Source organism: Narcine bancroftii, chromosome 2 (genome assembly GCF_036971445.1).
Source record: "Narcine bancroftii isolate sNarBan1 chromosome 2, sNarBan1.hap1, whole genome shotgun sequence".
NCBI classification, from domain to species: Eukaryota; Metazoa; Chordata; class Chondrichthyes; order Torpediniformes; family Narcinidae; genus Narcine; species Narcine bancroftii.
This window is the reverse complement of record NC_091470.1, coordinates 367,520,467-367,544,976: the sequence shown is the minus strand read 5'-3', so window position 1 is coordinate 367,544,976 and position 24,510 is coordinate 367,520,467. Positions and strand designations below refer to the sequence as shown.

The window sequence follows — 24,510 nt, the reverse complement described above, 5'->3', positions numbered from 1 at the left end:
GAGAAGATTTAAGAAAATGTTACCTGGGTTTCAGAATCTAGATAACGAAGAAAGATTGAGCAGATTAGGTCTTTCTTCTTTGGAGTGTAGAAGGTTAAGTGGGGGATTTGATAGAGGTATTTCAGATTATGAGGGGGATAGATAGAGTTGATGTGGATCGGCTTTTTCCTTGGAAGGTAAGAGAGATTGAAACAAGAGGTCATGAGTTAAGAGTTAAGGGGCAAAAGTTTAGAAGAAGCATGAGGGGGAACTTCTTTATTCAAAGAATGGTAACTGTGTGGAATGAGCTTCTGGAAGAAGTTGTGGGGGAAGGGTCCATTTTGTCATTTAAGGAAAAATTGGAAAGGTATATGGATGGGAAGGGAATGGAGGATTATGGGCAGGGTGCAGGTAGGTGGGACTAGAGGAGAGTATTTGGTTCAGTGCAGACTAGAAGGGCCGAGATGGCCTGTTTCTGTGCTGTCTTTGTTATATAGTTTACACTGCACATTAAATAGCTGCTTAAGTTAAGATGTAATTTATGATCTACACAGCAGTTTGGTCAACTTGGCTTGATTTAACTCTGCTCTATATATAAAATACAATAAATTAAAATAAAATAAACCAGTATCATTCATTTGGCACAAAAGAGAGGAGATCTAAATGTAGCTGTGGCCTTGGATACAGAAAAAGTATTTGATAGACTGGAGTGGGACTTTCTATTTAAAGTACTGGAAAGATTTGGATTAGGGCAATTTTTTATAAATTGGATTAAGGCACTGAACAATGCTTGTAAAAACAAAGTAGTAACAAATGGACAAGTCTCTGCACCATTCCAGTTGACAAAATCTAGTAGACAAGGATGTCCACCATCTCCAGCTCTTTTCATTCTAGCTATAGAACTGCTTGCAGAAGCCATTCAGTGAGATCCAGTCATTAGAGGATTCGGGGTCAATCTGGAGGAATCTACGATAAATTGATTTGCAGATGATGTATTGATATATTTGACAGAGCCAGTAACGGCACTCAAAAATGGAAGATTATGGGAAAGTATTGGGGTAGAAAAAAATTGGGATGAGTGAAGTTATGCCACTTAGAGAAGGAGATTATCTTTCTTTGGCTTGGCTTCGCGGACAAAGATTTATGGAGGGGTAAATGTCCACGTCAGCTGCAGGCTCGTTTGTGGCTGACAAGTCCGATGCGGGACAGGCAGACACGGTTGCAGTGGTTGCAGGGGAAAATTGGTGGGTTGGGGTTGGGTGTGGGGTTTTTCCTCCTTTGTCTTTTGTCAGTGAGGTGGGCTCTGCGGTCTTCTTCAAAGGAGGTTGCTGCCCGCCGAACTGTGAGGCGCCAAGATGCACGGTTTGAGGCGAGATCAGCCCACTGGCGATGGTCAATGTGGCAGGCACCAAGAGATTTCTTTAAGCAGTCCTTGTACCTCTTCTTTGGTGCACCTCTGTCTCGGTGGCCAGTGGAGAGCTCGCCATATAACACGATCTTGGGAAGGCGATGGTCCTCCATTCTGGAGACGTGACCCACCCAGCTCAGTTTGATCTTCAGCAGCGTGGATTCGATGCTGTTGGCCTCTGCCATCTCGAGTACTTCGATGTTAGGGATGATGTCGCTCCAATGAATGTTGAGGATGGGGCGGAGACAACGCTGGTGGAAGTGTTCTAGGAGCCGTAGGTGATGCCGGTAGAGGACCCATGATTCGGAGCCGAACAGGAGTGTGGGTATGACAACGGCTCTGTATACGCTAATCTTTGTGAGGTTTTTTCAGTTGGTTGTCTTCCAAAGGCGCTATTTGCCTTGGCGAGTCTGTTGTCTATCTCGTTGTCGATCCTTGCATCCAATGAAATGATGCAGACGAGATAGGTAAACTGGTTGACCGATTTGAGTTTTGTGTGCCCGATGGAGATGTGGGGGGGCTGGTAGTCATGGTGGGGAGCTGGTAGTCATGGTGGGGAGCTGGCTGATGGAGGACCTCAGTTTTCTTCAGGCTGACTTCCAGGCCAAACATTTTGGCAGTTTCCGCCAAACAGGATGTCAAGCGCTGAAGAGCTGGGTCCGAATGTGCAACTAAAGCGGCATCGTCTGCAAAGAGTAGTTCACAGACAAGTTGCTCTTGTGTCTTGGTGTGAGCTTGCAGGCGCCTCAGATTGAAGAGACTGCCATCCGTGTGGTACCGGATGTAAACAGCATCTTCATTGTTGAGGTCTTTCATGGCTTGTTTCAGCATCATGCTGAAGAAGATTGAAAAAAGGGTTGGTGCCTCAGTGCCAAATAGACACCCAATTTAAGTGGCTGTTAAATGGGATAAAATATTTAGGAATACATACAATTTAAAGTATTTATATAAATTAAATTACTCATCTTTGTTTAAAAAGGTTGAAGAGTTGAACAGGTGGACAGCTTTACCAATAACATTAGTTGGAAGGGTTAATTGTGTCAAAATGAATATATTTCCAAGAGTTCAGTACCTATTTCAAACATTGCCCATTCCATTAACTCATGGGTTCTTTTCAGGAGTTAAATAAATATGTTAGAAAATTCCTTTGGAAGGTTTCCAGAGTCTCCATTGAAAATTTTAAATGGAAATATGATTTGGGAGGTTTACAGCTTCCAATTTTTAAAAATTATTAGCAAGCGGCCCAGATGAGATTTCTTACTTCCTTTTTTGAGGAAGGAATCAAATCTGCACGGTTGAAAATAGAACTAGAAAAAGTAGGAGAGAGAATAGCAGAAAATGTTCTATATAAATAGGAAGCGGAATTAATTTCTGATGACTAAGAAGCCCCCTTGTTCAAACATGTAATTAATACTTAGTATTAATCTCCTAAAACACCTGATTCAAAACAGGCTTTTACAATGGGTAATAAGATTGTAGAGACTTGGCCTCGTAAAGGGATCGGATATATTGAGGATTGCTATGGGCAACTGTGTCATTTGAATATTTAAAAACTAAATATGGAATCCTTAACATCACAATCCTCTGCTACTTTCAATTAAGAGCCCACGAAAGGGAGAAGTTGGGGCCAACAATGTTTTTATCAAAGTGTTAGTGATGTGAAGACTCTGATCCGAAAGGGAAACAAAGAAATTCACTTTGGCAACGTATCTCCTACTTCAAACAGGAGCCCCTAAACAAGGGGGTTCATAAGTCTAGACAGGGATGGGAATCAGACTTAAATGTAAATATTGATGAGCAGATCTTGTCTGGTTAAGGACAGTATGACAAATACACTCAATGTAAGGTAAAGATTAGTACAATTCAATTTTTTGCAACAGTTAAATCTCACACCACAGAAATTAAATAAGTTAGACAGACTGATCAGGTCAATGTTTTAGCTGTGGCGAGGAGATGGGAAGTTTCTTATACTCAACTTGATCATATTCCAAAGTGAGACCTTTCTGGGTGGGTTTAGGAAATGTTTGAGAACAGATTATTGGAATTGAATTTCCACAAAACCCAGAATAGTTTTTACTGGGAAATACAATGGGGATAAGCCCACGATTGAAATGATCTAAATCTCAAGTTGAATTCGTTAAAAGGCCAGAAAGTGTACTGAAGTTACTTGGAAGTCTGACTCCCATTGCAGTATGGCTCGCTGGAATGCAGAAAGGCATCGCTGTGTTCCCCTTGAGAAAATTACTTATAACGTAACAAATAAGTATGACACCTTTCTGCAAAAATGGAGATCCTATTTACAGATCTCAAGTTGAGTTTCTTCCAGTCCTTCAGTCCTCGTTAACCTTCTCCAAAGAAGAAGACAACTTAAATAATGAATTGAAATCCGTGGAGTGAACAACACTTTCCAGCAACCTTTCTGATTTTTCTACTTGATCTTTCTTTATTTTCTCTCCTCATACACTTTTTGTCAGGGTTTTTTTGGATGGTGGGTTTGGGTTACAACCTTCATGCAGCGTGAATTTTCTCTACTTGTGTAATCGTATATTTAATTTTGTATTTGACTACATGCATGGTCTAAAAATCTTTAAATTAAATATTAATAAAAAGATTTTGCACGCCCTCTTCAGACAACGATCCCAGTAGATCACGTCAATTGGGGATGGGGATGGGGGGGGTGGGGGAATGCTGGGGAAGGTCAAACCCAAGTATTGGAGGAGGGGTGTTATTTCCAAAGCACAAACGGAACTTTGCACCAGAGTGAGCATTTGATGGGAAAGTTGGACCACCTCGGATTTGTCAGTTGGACTGGGTCAGTCATACTGCCCACTCCCTTGTCCTGGACTAGACCACCGTCTTATTGTGCACGCATCCTGGATGCTGGAATGCTTCAGAGGTTTTGTTCCTGGGTATCTGTCTGCAGTCTCCTGTAGGTTTTATTTCAAGTTTATTGCCAAAGGTGTAGTGAGAAAGTTTGTTTTGGCAATCAGTCCATCTGGTCAACCCATGCATAGTGCAACAGGACACGCACAGAGCAGGGTGCAAAGGGACAGCAGGAGATCAGGTAGAACATAACAGAGGCAATGTCACTCACGTGAGGCTCATTCAGGAGTCTGATGATAGCAGGAAAGAAACTGTCCTTGAATCCCATGGTGCGGGAACTCGTGCTCATGAATCTTCTGCCTGATAAGAAGGGGTGTAGAGAGTGTGGCCAGGGTGGGAGGAGTCTTTTAATACCCTTCGGCTTTCCCGAGACAGCAGGGATGGAGTCGATGGAGGGGAGAGGAGGGGGTGTGATGGAGTCGATGGAGGGGAGCTAGAAGTGTGGTGGAGTCAGTGGAGGGGAAGGGGTTGATGGGGGGTGGTATGTGATATGGAGTCATTGAAGTGAGTGGAGGGTCTGTGATGGAGTCGATAGAGGAGAGAGATTGCGTGCGATGGAGGGGAGGGTGTGAAGAAGTCGATGGAGGGCAGGGAGGCGTGTGCGATGGATTGAGCCACGTTTACATCCCTCTGCTGCATCCCACCATGTTGGGCAGAGCTCCACAACCCCTTTAATCAGACCTCCTCCCAGCCTGCTCCTTCCTCTCGTGATGATCTGGGAGCCTATGGGCAAGCCAGTAGCTTTACTAATGGGATAAGATGCCTTTACAATGATCCACCTTTTATGTTTACTCATCTTTCTCCCAAAGACACTAGCATGGAGCTCATATCTTTGAAAAAATTGTGGCCGAGTACGTTTACAGTCCCCATAAAGGTCGAGGACAATCAAGGTGCTGGCAATTTCCAAGACGTGAACGTTCACGTGGTCGAGTGTTCCGGCAATGACCTGTCCTGCTCGAAAAAGTCAATGATTACTGGAAGCAAGGATTCCAGACTGGGAGCAGCCGCCATTGGGCTCATGATTCTCGGAGCTTTGTTACTGCTACGTAAGTTCAGTAGCTTCCAGTAGAAGCACCAGCCATTGGGTTCAATGCAAAATGTACCAGAGAAACTCAGCAGGTCACACAGTGTCCAGGGGAAGTGAAGGGTACAGCATGAATCGCAGAAGATTGGTTTGCAGGTGCAGCAGGTATCAAGACGGATGGAATTTAGGATCAGGGAGGTTCTGTTGCAACTGGACAAAGTACCGACCGGTGAGAGACCGCATCTGGAGAACTGACCGCAGTTCTGACCTACTTACTTGAGGATGTACTTTGGCTTTGAAGGAGGTTCACCAGGTTGATTCCAGAGATGGGGAGGGGGGTTTGGCCTCTGAAGAGAAATTGTACTCACTAGAATTTAGAAGAATGAGAGGGGATCTTATAAAAACATATAAAATTATAAAAGGAATAGATAAGATGATTCCATTGGTGGGGGAGACCAGAAACAGGGGACATAGATTCAGGGGAGTAGATTTAAGGTGGAGATAAGGAGGAACTGCTCTTCCCAGACGGCGGTGAATCTGTGGAATTTGCTGCCCATTGAAGCAGAGGAGGCGACCTCAGTAAATATATTTAAGACAAGGTTGGAAAGATTTTTACATAGTTGGGGAATTAAGAGATATGGGAAAAGGCAGCTAGATCAGCCAAGATCTCATTGAACAGTGAAGAAGGCTCGATGGGCCAAATGGTCCTATTTCTTGTGTAACTTCTCCCTGTTGCCTCCTGCTTCATTTATCATCCACCTCCCTTCCTGACCGTTCTTGTGCAAGCAAGAGGAACAGCACCTGATCAGAGGGCAGCCTCTTGACCTTGGTGCTGAATTCTCCAGCGACATGGTTAGGGTTTCCTTGACTGGGGGCCCCAGAGCTTGGGGCCAGAACAATTAAAGGCGCAGCCACCTTCCACCCCACCCAGAGGCCTCTCGAGAGGCATGTACCATTGTCTGTCTCATCACGTAAATGGTTAAATGGTTATATGGTTATATCCAATTAACACCTTCTGTTGGTCTGGATTCCCCCCTCCCCCCAGCCAGCATTGTCTGAGTTGTGAGACTTTCCTGTTTCTGACTCATTCTGCTTATGGGCTCCGGGCCCAAAGCGTTGGCAATAGATCTATGGACATTGGAAAGACCAGCTGAGTTCCTCCATCATTTCATTGTGTTTTTACCAGACTATGGTGTTTCACTCACGTCGCTGACTCACCCCACTCCTTCTGCGTTATAACCTGTTGGCACCAACAGGTGAGTTTTTTGTGGATTGATGGAGTTTCTGATCTAACATTATGTGAAATGTTTGTCCTTAGTTGTTCCTTTGCTGTTGCTACTCTGCAATTGTGGTGGTTACGGAGGAATCCGAGGAGGTTCAAATTTGCAACAAATACCTATAGATTCACTTGGAACTATGGAACGCAAAAATATTGAGGGCGGAGGAGAGTGGGACACGGTACGTCTTAATAAAGGTTTATTTGATTGATATTTTTTTCCACTGAAACATAGCCTGGCCCCTAGTTTCTACTACACCTAGTGGCAGTACCATTACTACACACTTTGCCTCTTCGCTCACCACCAGTTGGGGCCCCAACAATCCTGCCAAGTGAAGCCACACTTCACTTGTGAATCCGCAGGGGTCATCCACTGCAGCCGGTCGGTGCTCCCAACGTGGTCTCCTTTTCATCGAAGAGAGAGAACGCAGATAGGGAGATCGTCTTGTTGAGCACTTTTACTCTGGCCAACCACGTTAATTCCACATCTCATTCCCACACCGCCATTTTTATGGCCTTGGGCCACCCGCAAACTTTGAAAGAACAAACAACCCCTAATATCTCATCTGAGCACTCTCTGACCGGATAGTATTAACACTGACTTTCCAGTTTCCGTTAAACTGCTCCCATGTCTCTCTTTCTTTCCCTATCGCTCTGTCTCTTTTCCTCCTGATCCCCACCTCCTTCCGTCTAGTCAGGGAGCTACTCCCTCCCCCATCACTTCTCAGCTGTTTTCTGTCCTCCCACCCATACCCATCCATGACCTCTAGCCTGTTGGTGTGTACTCCTCCCCCTGCCCTTCCTCCCTCCTCTCCTCTCCTCCTGCCACCTTTTCATTCAGGTGCCGGCTTTCTTTCTGCTCATATCTCGAGTAAAGGGCTCGAGCTCAAAAGAAAAGGTACTCCAGCACTTTTGCGTATTGCTCTACGATCACAGTGTCTGCAGACTTCCCTGTCTAACACTGGTTAGTACAGTTTCCTTCAGTTCCAGTCAAGGGCAACAAACAACCTGCTGGAGGAACCCGTTTGGAAGGGGTGCAGAAGAGAGATCGTAGGAAACTGGAGGGCTTGAGTTTTGTGGAGAGGTTGGATGGGCTGGGGCTTTATTCCCTAGAATGTGGGAGACTAAAGGGTGACCATGGGGAGATGGTTGGCTGATGCAGGGTCTCCATTTGTGGGAAGTCGTCATAGAGCCAAGCGGCATGGAGGAGGCTCTTCTCCCAATTTATCCATGCTGACTATTGCCATCGTGGGCTCATCCCATTCGGGCCCTCAAAACTCTCCCTATCCAAATGCATGTTGAACCATAGAACAGTACAGCGCAGAAAACAGGCCATTTGGCCCTTCAAGTCTGTGCCGAAACATCATTCTGCTAATCCCACTGACCTGCACATTCCCACCACTCTCTGAGAGAAGAGGTTCCCCCTAAACCTTTCCTATTTCACCCTAAAGCCATGAATTTATCCCTCCTAATCTCAGTGGAAAGAGCCTACAAGCATTTACTCTGTCTATACCCATCATAATTTTGTAAACCTCTGTCAAATCATCCCACATTCTTAAATGCTCCCAGGAATAAAGTCCTAACCTGTTTAATCTTTCCCAGTAATTCAACTTCTGAAGACCCAGCAACATCCTAGTAAATCTTCTCTGCACACTCCCAATCTTACTGATATCCTTCCTGTAGTTTGGTGACCAGAACTGTACATGATATTCTAAATTAGGCCTCACCAATGTCTTGTACAACTTCACCATAACATCCCAACTCCTGTACTCAATACTTTGAATTATGAAGGCCAAGATTACAAAATCTTTCTTTACAACCCTCTCTTCTATCTGTGAGGCCACTTTCAGGGAATGATGTATCTGTATTCCCAGGTCCCTTTGTTCCTCTGCACTCCTCAGTGCCCGACCATTTACTGTGTACGTCCTACCTTGGTTTGTCCTTCCTCACACTTGACTGCATTTAATTCCACCTGCCTTTTTCAAGTTGGACCAGATCCCTCTGAAAGCTTTGAAACCCTTCCTCTCTGTCCACGACGCCTCCAATCTTAGTGTCATCAGCAAAGTTGCTGAACCAGTTTCCCACGTTATCATCCAGATCATTGATACAGACAATGAACAACAATGGGCCCAGCACCAATCCTTGAGATACACCATTAGTCACAGGCCTCCAGTCTGTCTTCTCCCATTCAAACAATTTTGAATCCAGTTTATAACCTCTCCATGGATACCTAGTGTCTGAACCTTCTGAACTAACCTCCCATGTGGGACCTCGTCAAAGACCTCAATAAAAGCCATGTAGACAACATCTACTTTCTGATAACCTCGAAAAACTCTCAGATTGGTTAAACACGACCTACTAAGCACAAAGCCATGCAGAATATCTGATCTCTCAGAACAACCTCCAATAATTTATCCACTACAGGTACACACGATCCTTTATTCGGGCATCTAAAATCCGGAAAGCTCCAAAATCCGGCAAGTGGGGAGACAGATGGCAGCGCGAGTTGGGCAGGCGAGGGGGGAGACCAGCAGCGCGAGTCAGGCGGCCGGGAGGGTGGAGACCGGCAGCGCGAGTCGGGCAGCCGAGAAACCGGCAGCGCGAGTCGGGCAGCCGAGAAACCGGCAGCGCGAGTCGGGCAGCCGAGAAACCGGCAGCGCGAGTCGGGCAGCCGAGAAACCGGCAGCGCGAGTCGGGCAGCCGAGAAACCGGCAGCGCGAGTCGGGCAGCCGAGAAACCGGCAGCGCGAGTCGGGCAGCCGAGAAACCGGCAGCGCGAGTCGGGCAGCCGAGAAACCGGCAGCGCGAGTCGGGCAGCCGAGAAACCGGCAGCGCGAGTCGGGCAGCCGAGAAACCGGCAGCGCGAGTCGGGCAGCCGAGAAACCGGCAGCGCGAGTCGGGCAGCCGAGAAACCGGCAGCGCGAGTCGGGCAGCCGAGAAACCGGCAGCGCGAGTCGGGCAGCCGAGAAACCGGCAGCGCGAGTCGGGCAGCCGAGAAACCGGCAGCGCGAGTCGGGCAGCCGAGAAACCGGCAGCGCGAGTCGGGCAGCCGAGAAACCGGCAGCGCGAGTCGGGCAGCCGAGAAACCGGCAGCGCGAGTCGGGCAGCCGAGAAACCGGCAGCGCGAGTCGGGCAGCCGAGAAACCGGCAGCGCGAGTCGGGCAGCCGAGAAACCGGCAGCGCGAGTCGGGCAGCCGAGAAACCGGCAGCGCGAGTCGGGCAGCCGAGAAACCGGCAGCGCGAGTCGGGCAGCCGAGAAACCGGCAGCGCGAGTCGGGCAGCCGAGAAACCGGCAGCGCGAGTCGGGCAGCCGAGAAACCGGCAGCGCGAGTCGGGCAGCCGAGAAACCGGCAGCGCGAGTCGGGCAGCCGAGAAACCGGCAGCGCGAGTCGGGCAGCCGAGAAACCGGCAGCGCGAGTCGGGCAGCCGAGAAACCGGCAGCGCGAGTCGGGCAGCCGAGAAACCGGCAGCGCGAGTCGGGCAGCCGAGAAACCGGCAGCGCGAGTCGGGCAGCCGAGAAACCGGCAGCGCGAGTCGGGCGGGTGAGGGGGAGTGGGGTGAGACAGGTGGGTGACTGGAAGGAGGTGGGGGTGGATAAGGCAGCACAATTCAGGTGGGCTTAAATCTGGCTTTCCGAAATTCAGAACACACTATCCCCCAAGGGTTCTCGATAAAGGATCCTGTACCTATACTGACATTAGACTCAGCTGCCTTTAACTTCCTGGTTTATTTAGGGAACCTTTTTTAAACAATGAAACATTAGCTGTTCACATTCTCTGCCAAAGCAACCTCCTGTCTTCTTTTACCTTCCTGATTTCCTCCTTAAATATTTTATTACATTTTCTATACTATATATATTCAAGTACCTCATTAGCTCCTTGTTATCTATACTTGCTGTACACCTCTCTCTTCTTCTTAACCAGATTGCTAATATCCCTTGAAAGCCAAGGTTCCTTATCCCTGTTGACTTTGCCTTTAATCCTGATGGGAACTTGCAAACTCTACACTCTTAAAATTTTGTCTTTGAAGGCCTTCCACTTGCTGGAAAAAACTTATCCCAATCCACTTTTCCTCAATCCTTTCTCATTTCCACAATTGTCCTTTCTCCAGGTTTGAATCTCAGCCCGAGGACCAGACTTATCCGTCTCCATAATTAACTTGAAACTAATGACATTATGGCCACTGGACCCAAAATGTTCACCAACACAGACTTCTGCCACTTGACTTGTCTGGATCCCTAATTTGAGATCAAGTATTGCATTCTCTCTCGCTGGTACCTCTATATATGTATTGATTTTGAAAACGTTCCTGAACACATTGAAGCCATCCAGTTCTTTTACAGCAAGGGAGTCCCAATCAATATTACTACCACAACTTTCTGTTTCTTGGATCTATTTCTCTACAGATTCTCTCTTGACTATTGGGTGGTCTATAATACAACCTTTCCCGTTCCTCACTCCACCCATGTAGCCTCTGTAGACAAGCCTTCTGGGCTGTCCTGTCTTAGCACAGCTGTTATATATTCCCTGACGAGCAATGCCACTCTTCCCCTTTTCATCCCTCCCCCTCCAATACGTTGGAAACAACAGAACCCCAGAACATTGAGTTGCCAGTCCTGCTCCTCCTGCAACCAAATCTTACTAATAGCAATAATGTCATAACCCCACACGCCAATCTACGCCGTAAGTTTGTCTGCCTTTTCCAACAATACTCCTTGCATTGAAATAAATACACCTGAGAACCTTTCTATCACGTACAAAACTTTGATTTCTGTCTATACATGCAGACCTTGCGTGACCTTTACCCTCCTCCACCTCACTATCTGCTCCAACACTCGGGTTCCCACCCCCCTGCCAATCTAGTTTAAATTCATTCCCCAGAGCATTACTAGCAAGTCTACCCACAAGGATGTTAGTTCCCCTCCAGTTCAGGTGCAACCATCCCCTTGAAAGAGGTCCCACCTTCCCTGGAACAGAGCCCAATTGTCCAGGAACATGAAGCCCTCCCACCTGCACCATCTATTTAGCCACGTACTTAACTTCCTATTCCAAGCCTCACTAGCACTTGACGCAGGTAGCAAAACGGAGATGGCAACCCTGAAGGTCCCGTCCTTCAACTTTGCATCCAACTCCCTGACTCTCTTTGCAGGACCTCCTCATCCTTCCTACCCACGTCATTGGTCCCTACATGGACCACCACATCTGGCTGCTCACCCTCCCTTCTGAGATACCAAGGACACAAGCTCCAGGGAGGCAACAGATCATCCAGGATTCTCGATCTTTCCCACAGAACTTCTTATCTGACCCCCAACTATCGAATCCCCTGTCACTACTGCTCTCCTCTTTTCCCTCCTTCCTTTCTGAGCTGATGGTCCAGAGATGTGACCCCTACAACTTGGTCTCTTGTAGGTTGTCCCCACCAACAGTACCCAAAAGATCATACTTATTGTTGATGGGAATGTCCACAGGGGTGCTCTGCAATTCTGTCTATTCCCCTTCTCTCTCCTGACACTCACCTAGCTACCTGCCTCCTGACTTTGGGGGTAACTTGTCTCCCTGAAACCCCTCTCTATCACCCTCTCTGCTCTCGAATGATTCAGAGTTCATTCAGCTCCAGCTCGATTTCCCTAACTTGGTTAATGTTGTGATTGGTCTGCAGTTTCCGTGGGCAGCTCTTTCCAGAGGTAATTCCCCACCCCATTCCCTTGCCGACATGTCCGTCCATGGTCTCGTACACTGCCATCAAAGAGGTAATTTGGAGCTATTCATGTAGAATGAATGCTGGCGATATTTCACAACACTAAATATTGTCCTGTGCTTGCTTCACTTCACCTGTGAATCTACAGAAATTACCTACTACTCCCATTGTGGTCTCCTCTACATTGGAGTACAGACTGGGGAGATCACTTCATTGAGTGCCTCAACTCTGTCCGCTCCAATAGTGGCGATTTCCCAGTGACCCCCCATTTCAATTACCCACCCCATTCCCTTGTCGACATGTTCGTCCATGGTCTCGTACACAGAAAAAAGTTTCCCCTTTATGCTCCTCTTAAATCTCTCCCCCTCACCTTAAACATGGGGCAGAACGGTTAGCGCAACGCTATTACAGCTCCAGCCAACTGGGTTTGAATCTGGCACTGTCTGTAGTTTGTATATTCTCCCTGCATCTGACACCCAAGTCCAGTGATTCATTGCATTAAATTGGGGTGCATTAAATAGGGGTTCCACTGTAGTGGGCCAACGATCCTGTGCTCTGGATGCAAAGAGGTCTCCGTTAATCCTTTGAGCCCTATTTAAGTAACGCTCCCAGTAAATGGCCTCTCTTCACTCAGAACAGGATAGTCCAGAATGGTCAGCAAGCTTGTGTCCAGCGTAAACCGGAAGTGAGAGTTGAGTGTATTTGTAATGCTGTCTTCTGATAAATTGCTGTTCCTTCCACACAGAAAACGTCTTTGCTTCATGTGGGTTCGACTGACAATAATGGAACAGGGAACCTATTGAGTGAGGTTGATGCGGCCAAGGGAGGATCCTTTCTTAGGGAAAATAACCTGTCTACTTTAGCCAATGTTACATCCAGAGGACTGTACACAGTCAACAATCAATTTAACTCGGGCCACATGACTTCCGGTGATATGTACACAATCAACCCTGCAATGCCGGGGGGAGTCAACATCAGAAGCAGTAATTATTGGTACTCCAACATGGAACCGAATATGAACAAGGTTGGAATAGACCAAGGCAAATATGGAACAATGTCAGGAGGAATCCATGTCAACAAGATGGGGCGTTACATCAAAGAGGTAATTTGGAGCTATTCGTGTAGAATGAATGCTGGCGATGTTTCACAACACTAAATATTGCTCTGTGCTTGCTTCACTTCACCTGTGAATCTGCAGAAGTTATCTACTGCTCCCATTGTGGTCTCTACATTGGGGCACAGACTGGGGAGATCACTTCATTGAGTGCTTCGACTCTGTCCGCTGCAATAGCGGTGATCTCCCAGTGACCCCCCATTTCAATTCCCCAGCCCATTCCCTTGCCGACATGTCCGTCACTGCCAGACTCACAAAATGGAGGAAAAACATCTCATATTCCGTCTGGTCAACCTCCAACCAGATGGCATTAACATCAACTTCTCCGGTTAGCCACCCCCCCACCCCCCACCCCACAATTCTCCTTTCCTCCAACTGTGTGTGTCCCTCTCTCTTCCCTTTTACCTCTGTCTCCTTCACCCCAGCTAACCCCCCCACCAAATCAATTCTCACCTTTCCTCTCTCTTGGCCATAAGCAGCTCGGTGAGCGTAGAGGTTAGCGTGACCCTGTTACCGTGCCAGCGGCGCAGGTTTGAATCCAGCACTGTCTATAAGGAGTCTTACCCGTGTCTGCATGGATTTTCTCACAGGCTCCGGTTTCCTCCCACTGTTTGAAATATACCGGGGGTGTTGGACATAATTAGGGGGCATGGGCTCGTGGGCCAAAAGGGCCAGTTATCGTGCTGCAGGTCTACATTTAATAAAATTAAAAACAACCGGTCGAAACAGTGTTTCTCTGCACCATAATGCACACACAATTCACATGGCACTGAACTCAACCCCTGCATCTGCATACTCCCTTGTCCAATTTTTAAAAATCACTATCCTTGCTTTCAAAACTCGGTGCTCCTCCCAAGATTTCTTCCTTCTCCCAGGCACGGTCTCTCACACATTCCCAACATTCATTGTTTTACCATTGCAGCGGAGCTTCTTTCATTTGTTTCCGAAAGTGTTTTCTGAATATGTGCAGAATGGCTGATTAAATTGCACGCTATATTTGTAAAGTTGAACAAGTGCTGGTTTGGTGTCTGATTAAAGAGTAAAGATTCTGGAAATAGACGGCAGGTAAGCCAGCATCCGAGGAGAGAGAGTAAGTGCGAGATATTCTGTGACAGTGGCCTTCAACTTTTTTTCCCCCGCTCACATTAGGTCAGTGGTTCTCAACCTTTTTCTTTCCACTCACATCCCACTTTGAGTAATCCCTATGCCAACGGTGCTCTGTGATTAGTAAGGGATTGCTTAAGGTGGGATGTGAGTGAAAAGAAAAAGGTTGAGAACCACCAGATTAGATGATCCCTTGCTAACCGCAGAGCACCTATGGCATCCTATGCAACAGGTACTCTCTGGTTTGTAAAGGATTGCTTAAGGTGGTATGTGAGCTGAGGGGAAAAAAAAGGTTGAGAATCACTGGCCTATGTCCTGAAACATTATCCCCATTTTTCCTTTCTCATGTTCCTTGACCTGTTGAGTTTTTCTAGCACGTTCAGTTTTTTGTTTCAGAATTCCCATATCTGTGAGATTTTTTTTTACTTGGAACACTATAACACAGAAACAGGCTGTTCTGCCCATCTAGTCTGTGCCAAACTATTCTGCCTGGTCCCATTGACCCACACATGGACCACATCCCTCTATTCTCCTCCTTGGTTCTTGATACTCCAAAATATTCTGTATGGAAATTAAACTGGAGGTGGGGGAGGAGGAGGAGGAGATTTTGATTAGTTAATTGAAAAAAATTTTTAATTTTCAAGTGCCCTGATAACTTGATCCTTGTTGAGATATAGATATGTTTAATTGATTGTTCTCTTCCCCCCCCCCCCCAATGCCCCAAGGGTAGGAGAGTCTAAAACTAGAGTATAAGTTTAAGGTAAGAGAGGAAAGATTTAAAAGTAACGTGAGGGGCAACTTTTCCACTCAGAGGATGACTGATGTGTGGAACAAGCTGCCAGAGGAAGTGGTAGAGGTGTGTACCTTATTTTGGACAGGTACATGGATAGGAAAGGTATGACAAGATATGTGCAAACTCAGGACTAGCTCAGTTAGGCAATGATCAACATGGACAACTTGGGCCGCAGGACCTGTTTCCATTCTGTATAAAGGCATGGCTCTGTGGGTTCTTACAACGTGGGTCTGCCTGATTCCCCAAGGCAGGTGTGGAAAAAAAATGCATGGCTATTTTAGAGGTATTGTTATACAGAGAGTGGTGGGTGCCTGGTGTGGCGGTAGAAGCTGACATGATGGTAGCATTTTAGAAGGCCGTGAGGTAGATATGCAATGAGTGGGGCAGGGGGGCATGGAATGAAACAAAACAAAGGGCTCAAGCCCGAAGCATTGGTTAGTCTTTACTTGTAGATACTCCATGACCTGCTGAGTTCCCCAGCACATTTGTGTGTTGTGGAGGGTATGGAATTTGCTTAGGGGCAACTAATTTAGTTTAATTTTGGCATCATCAACTATCTTTTCCTGGGGCCTGAGGTGACAAGGTCAAATACCTATGGGCATCTGTTTAAGCAATGGTTCTCAGCCTCCCCCCCGACCCCTCACTCACATACCATCTTAAATAATCCCTTACTAATTACGGAGCACCTCACCATCTTATTCCATAAGTGCTGTGTTGTTAGTAAAGGATTACTAAGGTGGTATGTGAGTGGGGGAAATAAAAGGTTGAGAACCACTGGTTTAAGATTTGCAGAGGAAAGTTTAGGGGAGACGACAGAGATTAGTGGCTTTTTTTTACACAGAGGTGGGTGCCTGGAATGAATTGCCCATGGAGATGGTTGAGGCTGTTACAATAGGGACATTCAAAAGACACTTGGATAGGCCCATGGATGTAAGAAAAATAGAGAGTTATGGGTGTGAGGTGGGGAAGGATTAGATCCGCCATTCTCAACCTTTCTTTTGGCAATGGCCCCCTCAAGGTTTAAGGGCCTTCTTCCCTGTGAAGCTGTGAAGAGGTTTTGGTACAGACTTTACAACACAGTAACAGGTCATTTAGCCCACGAGCCCGTGCCGCCCAATTACATCTGATTGACCTACGCCCTCAGTACGTTCGTGAACTTCTGTACTTCTCTCCTACTGACTACATTAAAAAAAAATTAAAAATATTTATGTTACACGAGGTAAAAAGGAGTCGAGGCCTTTACTTAAACGTGCCACCAGGAGGGGGAGTGTAAGGTCCTCATTGAGAATGGCTGGATTAGGTTATTGTGGAGTAGGCTTCCAAAGGTTGGTACAACATCGTGGGCTGAAGGGCCAAAACTGGGCTGAACTGTTCTAGATACTGAGGCCATATGATCAGCCATGATCATACTGAATGGTGTAGCAGGTTTAAGAGCTGAATGTCCTTCTCCTGCATCTATTTTCTGTTCCTATATTCAACATAGATCTGTGAGCCAAAGGACTGGTTTTTGAGCTGTTCTGTTCAATAGCGTCTCCTCCCAACTCTTCCTGTCTCATTAAGAAGCAAGAACTTTTCGGTTGTTGATATGTCACAAAAGTGATTTTCTCTTTTCTTCTTCCTTTCGTTTAGAAAATAAAAGAGCATAATTTGATGGAAGAGACTTCCCCCACCCATGATACACTTTTGGTCTATGATTACGAAGGAGAGGGTTCGCTGGCTGGCTCAATCGACAGCTGCAACTTTATCGAGGATAAATTCCAAATTGGAGATTCCTACCTGAATGACCTGGATGTGAAATTCAAGACACTGGCCGACATCTGCACGGGTAAAGTAGAAAGCCAAAAGTCGACAGTGACTGTGGATCGTATGGTCCAGCAGCAGGTAGTGAATAGGGAACAGACCATATCCTCCAGTTCAGGGGGGAGTTTTGGATTGAATGTAGTTCCGGACTCGACTCTCATGCGGAAGAATTACGTTGTGACCACAACAATAAATCCAGTGGAAGACGTGGTGCCAGTCGTTCCTGATCAAGTGTTTGACCAGCAAAATGTTGTGGTGACTAAACATGTTAATACCATCCCAAGGAGGGTCAACGTAATCGACGATCCTTCCCTCGCCCACCAAAACGTGCTGGTGACTAAGATGGTGAACGCTGGAGCAGGAGGATTCCCAGACGTGATCTTTGACCCAACAGTTACCCATCAGAATGTCATCATGTCCAATCAGCTTAGTACCAGCCCCAGAGGAAGCCCAGGGGTAGTCTTCAACCCATCCCAGGTCCATCAGAACACCGTGGTGACCCAAGTGGTCGACGGTGGCTATGGGGGGATCAGCAGCCCATCGATTGCTCCGTCGCACGCCTTCGAAAAGAGCATGACCCAGACCAGGCTGACACAGGTGGTGGATTCCCAAGGCAGGCTTGTCAACCCATTACCCGCCCCTGTTATCCACAAAAATGTCACCTTGAGCAGGTCGGGTTACTCTGACATGGGCGAGCTGCAAGGCAGCCACATTGCTGGTGATGTGGTGGTCCAGAAAACCAAGGATTCCCGCACGTCTCTCACGTCCCCTGACAACAGCATGCGCAGGTCAGTGACAAAAGTAACGAAAGTTGCTCAGGTGATGCACCAGTAGGAAACTCTCCCCATCCAGGTGGCGTCTTTCAACGCAAAAAGGCTTTGGAGGGGGAAAAGGACGGATTTTTTTTATCCAAGTGGGAACTATTTTAGAGTCTTCTGCACAATTCTGGTAACAGCTGCGTTGCCTTTTACCCCCCCAAAGATTAACTTACAAAACTTCAAATTTAAACAGAAAGATATTTGGAAGAATAACATTTTATATCAACTCAAAATATCATCTCAGACTGTGGATCCTTACCTTTAACAAGATCTCGGAAGTGATATCTAAAAATTTGAAACAAGGAAAATGTTGGGAATCTGTAACCAGCTACTTGAATTTCCCTGAAAAGATATAAACATCATCGTTGGCAGGAAGAGCCTGCTTCGTCGCTGCGCCACGGTCAGATTCTGTGAATCCATGACCTGCAGCTCGCCAGGAACTTAAAAAAAAGATTGTTCTTCTCTTCTGTAACTTGCCGGGACATCCTGCTTCGAGATTTATCATAGTTCTTTTCTGGATGACACTCAGCTTCCTTAATCTTTCAAGAATCACTAAAGATGGGCCATATAAACTCCTGGGAGCAAGTTACAACCAGGTTCCTTTATTGTCATGTAATAGTACACAAAATTGCCTCTGCCTGCCGTAAGGCAGACAGTCACCACTAGCGTCGCCCAGCGCCCCTTTCACCAGTTTCTCCGTGATCAGTCGTTTTTCAAGGTTTGGAAAATCTCCGAACTAAAAGGAACGAATAAGAACATCAGAAGTAGGAGCGAGAGTCGGCCATCGAGCCTGTTCCACCATTCGATGAGATCATGGCTGATCTGATCATTCACTTAACTCCACCCTTTTCCCCTTATCCCTTCATTCCTTTTTTATGTGGAAATCTATCTAACTGAACCTTAAATATGTTTAATGAAGTCGCCTCAGCCTCTTCCCTGGGGAGAGAATTCCACAGATTCACGACTCTCTGAGAAAAAGTTTCTCCTCATCTCCATCATAAATCTACTCCCCTGAATCTTGAGGCTGTGTCCCCTAATTCTGGTCTCACCGACCAGTGAAAACAATTTTCCTGCCTCTATCTTACCATTTGTCTGTTGGCCTGTGCTCCTCCCCCTTTCCCTTCTCCCAGCCTTTTAATTCAGGCATGTGCCTGCTTTTAACTCGTACCGTGAAACATCAGTTATATCTCTTTACGTCCCATAGACGCTGTGTGAGACCTGCTGAGTTCCTCTAGCACCTCTGTGTCTTGACTACGATCACGGCACCTGCAGACTTTGGTATTTCACTTCAAGGAAGCGTTTAATGTTTGGTTTTCCGGATCTATCTGGAGGACTGAAGAAGAAGATGATGAGCTGAACGTCCCGTTGTGCATCAGCTGTTGATCTTGTGACAGGCAGTGTAGATGACGTCGGATTAGCAAAGGAAGAGAGTTAAGGGAAAGCTGTGACCCAATAAAGAAGATAGGGTTCCGTTATCCATGGCACATTAGAGTGTAGCGGAGGCAGGAACCTTGGTCGCTCCTGGAAGAGCACTTAATATGTTTTAGACTAGCCCATAATGGGCACGGCACTGGAAAATGGGCCTAATCTCAGTAACCCTCTGTGGCTCAGCAGTGTGCTCCACATATGCCATGAATTTCTTTATAAAACTAGCATTTATTTAATTAAGATGAACAGTGGTGAAGATTGAATAAAGCCACAAGTCAAATAAATGCTGGTAATATTATGCAAAGAGAGTGTACATATACAGAAAATTGTGGTGTTGTACAGATTTATAATGGTGTAACCCATTTTGTATATAACTATTGGTTTTTAATGCTGTTAGAATAGTGAGGTTATCGTGCATTTATTAAATAAAAAATCCTCCTCATGGTGGCAGTTTTTGACCTATATAAGTAACACAGGATGAAAAAAATGGGAATTGTGGGGAAAATGCTCTGCAAGTCAGACAGCATCTGCGGAGAGTGAAAGCAGTGGAAGTTATGTCGTCAGAATGGGGAGGGGAAGGGGGTGGGGAAGTTAGAAACGCAGCGTTCCAAGTTTCAGGAAAAATGGGAAGGTGGAGAGAATCCAGTTAATGTCTGACTGGATGGCAGTCGAAAGGCTGATAATGAAATCGCAGGGGGCTGCATGAGAGACAACCGGTGAAGGCTTGCTGATCTGCCAGGAGGTGGTGTAAGTCGAGGGAGATGAGTGAGAGGGGAGAGAAAATTGCTGGGACTGATTTTTGCAGAATAGCATTTCAAAGATGGAGACTTTTTTTTTCTTGTTCATCAGTGTCGACCTGATGTTTCTAATCCAATGGACTGTATTGTATACTAGGGGAGAGCTACAAGGTGGCGCGGTTAGAGTAGGGGCAGCACAGTTAGCGTAAGTGGGGCACGGTCAGCATAGCGGTTCGTGTGATGCTAATACAGTGCCAGCGGCCCAGGTTCGAATCCGGCACTGTACCAAGGAGTTTCTCCCCGCGTCTGTGTTGGTTTCCTCCGGGTGTTCCAGTTTCCCCGCACCCTTCAAAAACGTACAGGGATTGTAGGTTAATTGGTGTATTTTGAGGTCACGAGCATGAGAGCCGGAGGGCCTGTTAGCATCTTGCATAACTAAATTTAATTAAGAAAGATCATGTGAGAAACACTCAGTTTTCAATGGTGGTTGTATATTCTGATGTAATTGACCTGTTCACAATATTGGTGTTTAATCTATAGATAAAAATAAACTTTTCAAAGCAGAGTCACCGAGTCATGGCATTTACCTTGCACATTTCAGAACAAAACATCAAGAGGTGAAAGTATTAAAAAATCATCTTCAACTATTCCATCCTTCATCCCCTTCCTTCCCACCCTTGCCCTCCTCTCCAGCCCTCTCCCCTTTGCCCTTGTCCTCATTCCCTCATCTTCTGCCTGTCCTGCCGTCATTTTCTCCTCCTTTACCATCTTCTTCCTTTCCACAGCTTTCTCCTCTTTTTCTCTCATCCTCCTACTCACTCTGCTTTTCCAATTCCGATCCCTCTTTCTCCCCTCTCTCCCCCAAATTCCCCTTCCCTCCCTTTGTACCTCCACCCCTTCCCTTCTCCCCTTCACCTCAGCCTCTCCCAAACATACATAACTTCCCCCCTCGCCTTCACCTCGCCCACACCACCCTCACCTACACCTCCCCTCACCCCCTCCCCTACACCTCCCCTCACCCCCTCCCCTACACCTCCCCTCACCCCCTCCCCTACACCTCCCCTCACCCCCTCCCCTACACCTCCCCTCACCCCCTCCCCTACACCTCCCCTCACTCCCTCCCCTACACCTCCCCCTCACCACCATCCCCCTCACCCCCTCCCCTCACCACACTCCACCTCCCCCTCAATCCCCTCCCCTTCACCCCATCCCCTCCCCTCATCCCTCCACTCCCCTCATCCCCCTCCCCCTCACCGCCCTCCCTTCACCCCTACCCCTCGCCCTTACCACCTCACTCCCCTCCTTACCTACTTCCTGCTTCTTCCTCCACCCCTCCCATCCGCGGCCTGCTGGAGGGCCCAAGTGAGGCGCAGCCCCGCGGGGGTGTGGCCGCCCCAGGTGAGGCGTGGCCCTGCAGGCGGACAGCAGACAGACCAACCAGGTGAGCAGACGGAGCCTGGAGAATGGTCCAGGCAGCAGCGATGAGTTGGGTAGCGCTGGTCACCCTCAGCCTTGTGCTGGTGAGTACACCTGGCTGCAGAACTCCATGGGATGGCTGCTGGCCCCCTCCCTACCCCTACCCCCTACCCCTTTCACATCCTTTTCACCCCCCCCCCCCTTGTCCTTCCCTTGTCTGGAATTACACTCTTTCCTGCCACTTCTCATCGTGGTAGAAAGTTTGTGAGCGTGTATTTGTGAGAGAGAGTGTGTGTGTGTTCTTTAAGCAAATCTTAACTTCCTATTTTCGAATTTTCAAGGTGATTTTTTTGTGCTCTCGACTGATAATAATACAGCAGTCATACAATTAACCTATGTTTCAACTCACCCAAGCCAACCAAGGCTCGTCCCATTTACCTCCGTGGGAGGAGAGGGGGTGGTGGGAAAGAGAGAGGGGGAGGGAAGAGTATGTGGGGACAGTAGGGTAGAGGTTGGGGAAGAGGGGGTTGGAGACGGGAGGAGAAGGATGGGGAGGAGAGGTGTAGGGAAGGGCTTGGGGAGGAGAGGTGTTAGGGGTTGGGGAAAGGGGCATTTGATACCACAGAAAATATTGAAAGCAGGAATTTGAATATTAAAATGCAGTAAAACAAAATGCTGGAGAAACTGAGCGGGTCAAACAGTGTCCTTTGGTTATGTATATTTATGTTTGCAAAACAATGTTTCGGGCTTCTACGGGCAGGGTTTGAATTGGTCACAAGGAGTGGGTGGTGGGGTAACTGATTTCGGGTTTATTGTTGGAGTACACGCATGACTTCACATACAATCCTGAGATTCCTTTTTTCGGCAGACAAGACAGAATTACCACTAATTGCTTGTGCGAATAATCTGTACAGTGTAAAACATGTAAACAAATAAAGAATTGTCAACAGATAATGAATGTAAATAATGTGCAATACAGAGAGAATTAAAAGGAAAATCAATAAAGGGAACAAATAAAAGTCCTTAAATGAGGTCCTGATTGAGTTTGTCGTTGAGGAGGCTGATGGTGGAGGGGGAGCAGCTGTTCCAACCTAATGGTGCGAGTCTTGTGGCACCGACACCTCTTTCCTGATGGTGGAACCGAGAACAGAGCGACTGCTGGGTGGTGTGGATCCTTGATGATTGCAGCTATTCTCCGACGGCAGCGTTCCCCATTCGCGATGGTGGGCAGGGTTTTGCCTGTGATGTCCTGGGCTGTGTCCACTGCCTTTAGCAGGGCTTTACGCTCAGGGATGTTGGTGCCCCCATACCAGACCAAGATCCAGCCGGTAAGCACATTTTCCACCACACCTGGTGAGATACCAAACCTCTGCAAACTCATGGTTTGTTTCAAGCTGAGATGTGGTTCTTCATTACCACACGGAAAAGAGGGTACTGAATCCATGGATTGAGTATCCGGAGGAAGAGATGGCAGAGGGTACAATTATTACCTTTAAAAGGCATCTGGGCAGGTGTGTGGATAGGAAGGGTTTAAAGCAGGGGTGGGCAACCTTGGCTTTAAAACTCACATTCCACCTTAAGTAATCCCTATGCCATCAGTGCTCTGTGATTAGCAAGGGATTACTTAAGGTGGGATGTGGGTGGGAAGGGAAGGTTGAGAACCACTGCTCCAGACCCAATTGTTACTGAAATATTTTGCTTGAGAAAAATTGTCATTGGTCCATTTCCTTTGGAGTTCTGAAACCGTGCACATAACGAGTCAATGAGGTACGATTAAAACAGTGGTTTTCAAACTTTTTCTTTCTACCAACATCCCACCAAAAGCAATCCCTTACTTATCACAGAGTTTGTCCAGGCATCTTGTTCAAACTCCCCCCGTCCTCTGTTGAAACGGTTACCCCTCTGGTCCCTTTCATTCTAAAACCTATCCCCTTTTGTTTTGGATTGTCCTCCTTTATGGGGAGGGGGTGGGGGGGAGAGAACTGTGACCTTTCACCTTATCCTTCCTCTTTGATTTTCTTTACTGCCATCGCATCTGGGACCTGATTTAACCGTCATTATCTATTCAATCCTTCGCAAAGCCAATATTAACTCTCCATGCTGAATTGGGAAGATTGTCAAGAGCTACCTGGGTTGAAGGGTATTCAGAGGATTGAAGATTGTTTTGAAGATGGGAGATTTATAACATTTGAAAGAATGAGGGAAAAATTTAATGTACCTAGTAATTTATTTTTTTACTATCAAGTTAACACTTATCTGGCAAAATAGGTCCCTACTTTGACGTTTCCTAATCAAAGTAAATTAGAATTATTGATTTGTAACACTACTGTAAATAAATTTATTTCAGTATAACTTACTCCGAACTAAGGCCCCAAAATTGGGGTGTATAAATCAAAATTAGGTTGGGAATTAGATTTAAATACACAAATAAGTGAAAAGCATTGGATGATTTGTGTCAGGATAATGTGACTAAACTTATAGGTAAGTTCAATATAACTTTTTACATTTGACTCCACAAAAATTAAAAAGATTAAATTCTCCTGTATCAGATTTATATTTTAGGTGTAAATCTGAGATTGGAACTTTTTTTTACATTCAACTTGGCCATGTCCTAAAGTTAGATAATTTTGGTTGGGGGTCGGTAATATTTTGGGGCGAATCACTGGGGTCAAATTCAAACAGGACCTGATGTTATTTTATTTTTGAGTAATATTAAGGCCATGAGGCCAAAATTAGATATTTATCAAATTGAATTTGTGTGAATTGCTTTAGCAGTTTTGGTCACCTTATACTAGAAGGATATAATGACATTGAAAGAGTGCAGAGAAGATTTACAAGGATGTTGCCCAGACGTCAGGAACTGAGTTACGGGGAAAGGTCAGGGCTTTATTTCCTAGACCATAGAAGAATGTGGGAAGATTGGATAGAGGTATACAATATTATGATAGGTATGGATAGAGTAAATACACACAGGCTTTTTCCACTGAGGTTTGGCTGGACGAAGACTAGGGGATATGGGTTCATTGTGAATGGG

The 24,510-nt window shown here is 46.5% G+C and overlaps 1 protein-coding gene across 1 annotated transcript in view; it reads left to right on the top strand.

Moving 5' to 3' along the window:
* Positions 1 to 20,625, top strand: part of LOC138755848 (desmoglein-2-like) — a 70,993-nt gene extending 50,368 nt beyond the window's left edge. The window contains exons 14-17 of the mRNA XM_069922570.1: positions 5,080 to 5,316; positions 6,613 to 6,752; positions 13,012 to 13,368; positions 16,907 to 20,625. Coding sequence (XP_069778671.1) covers positions 5,080 to 5,316; positions 6,613 to 6,752; positions 13,012 to 13,368; positions 16,907 to 17,911 — 1,739 coding nt within the window. The 3' untranslated portion in view covers positions 17,912 to 20,625. The remainder of the gene's footprint in view (positions 1 to 5,079; positions 5,317 to 6,612; positions 6,753 to 13,011; positions 13,369 to 16,906) is intronic.
* Positions 20,626 to 24,510: the final 3,885 nt, after the last annotated feature.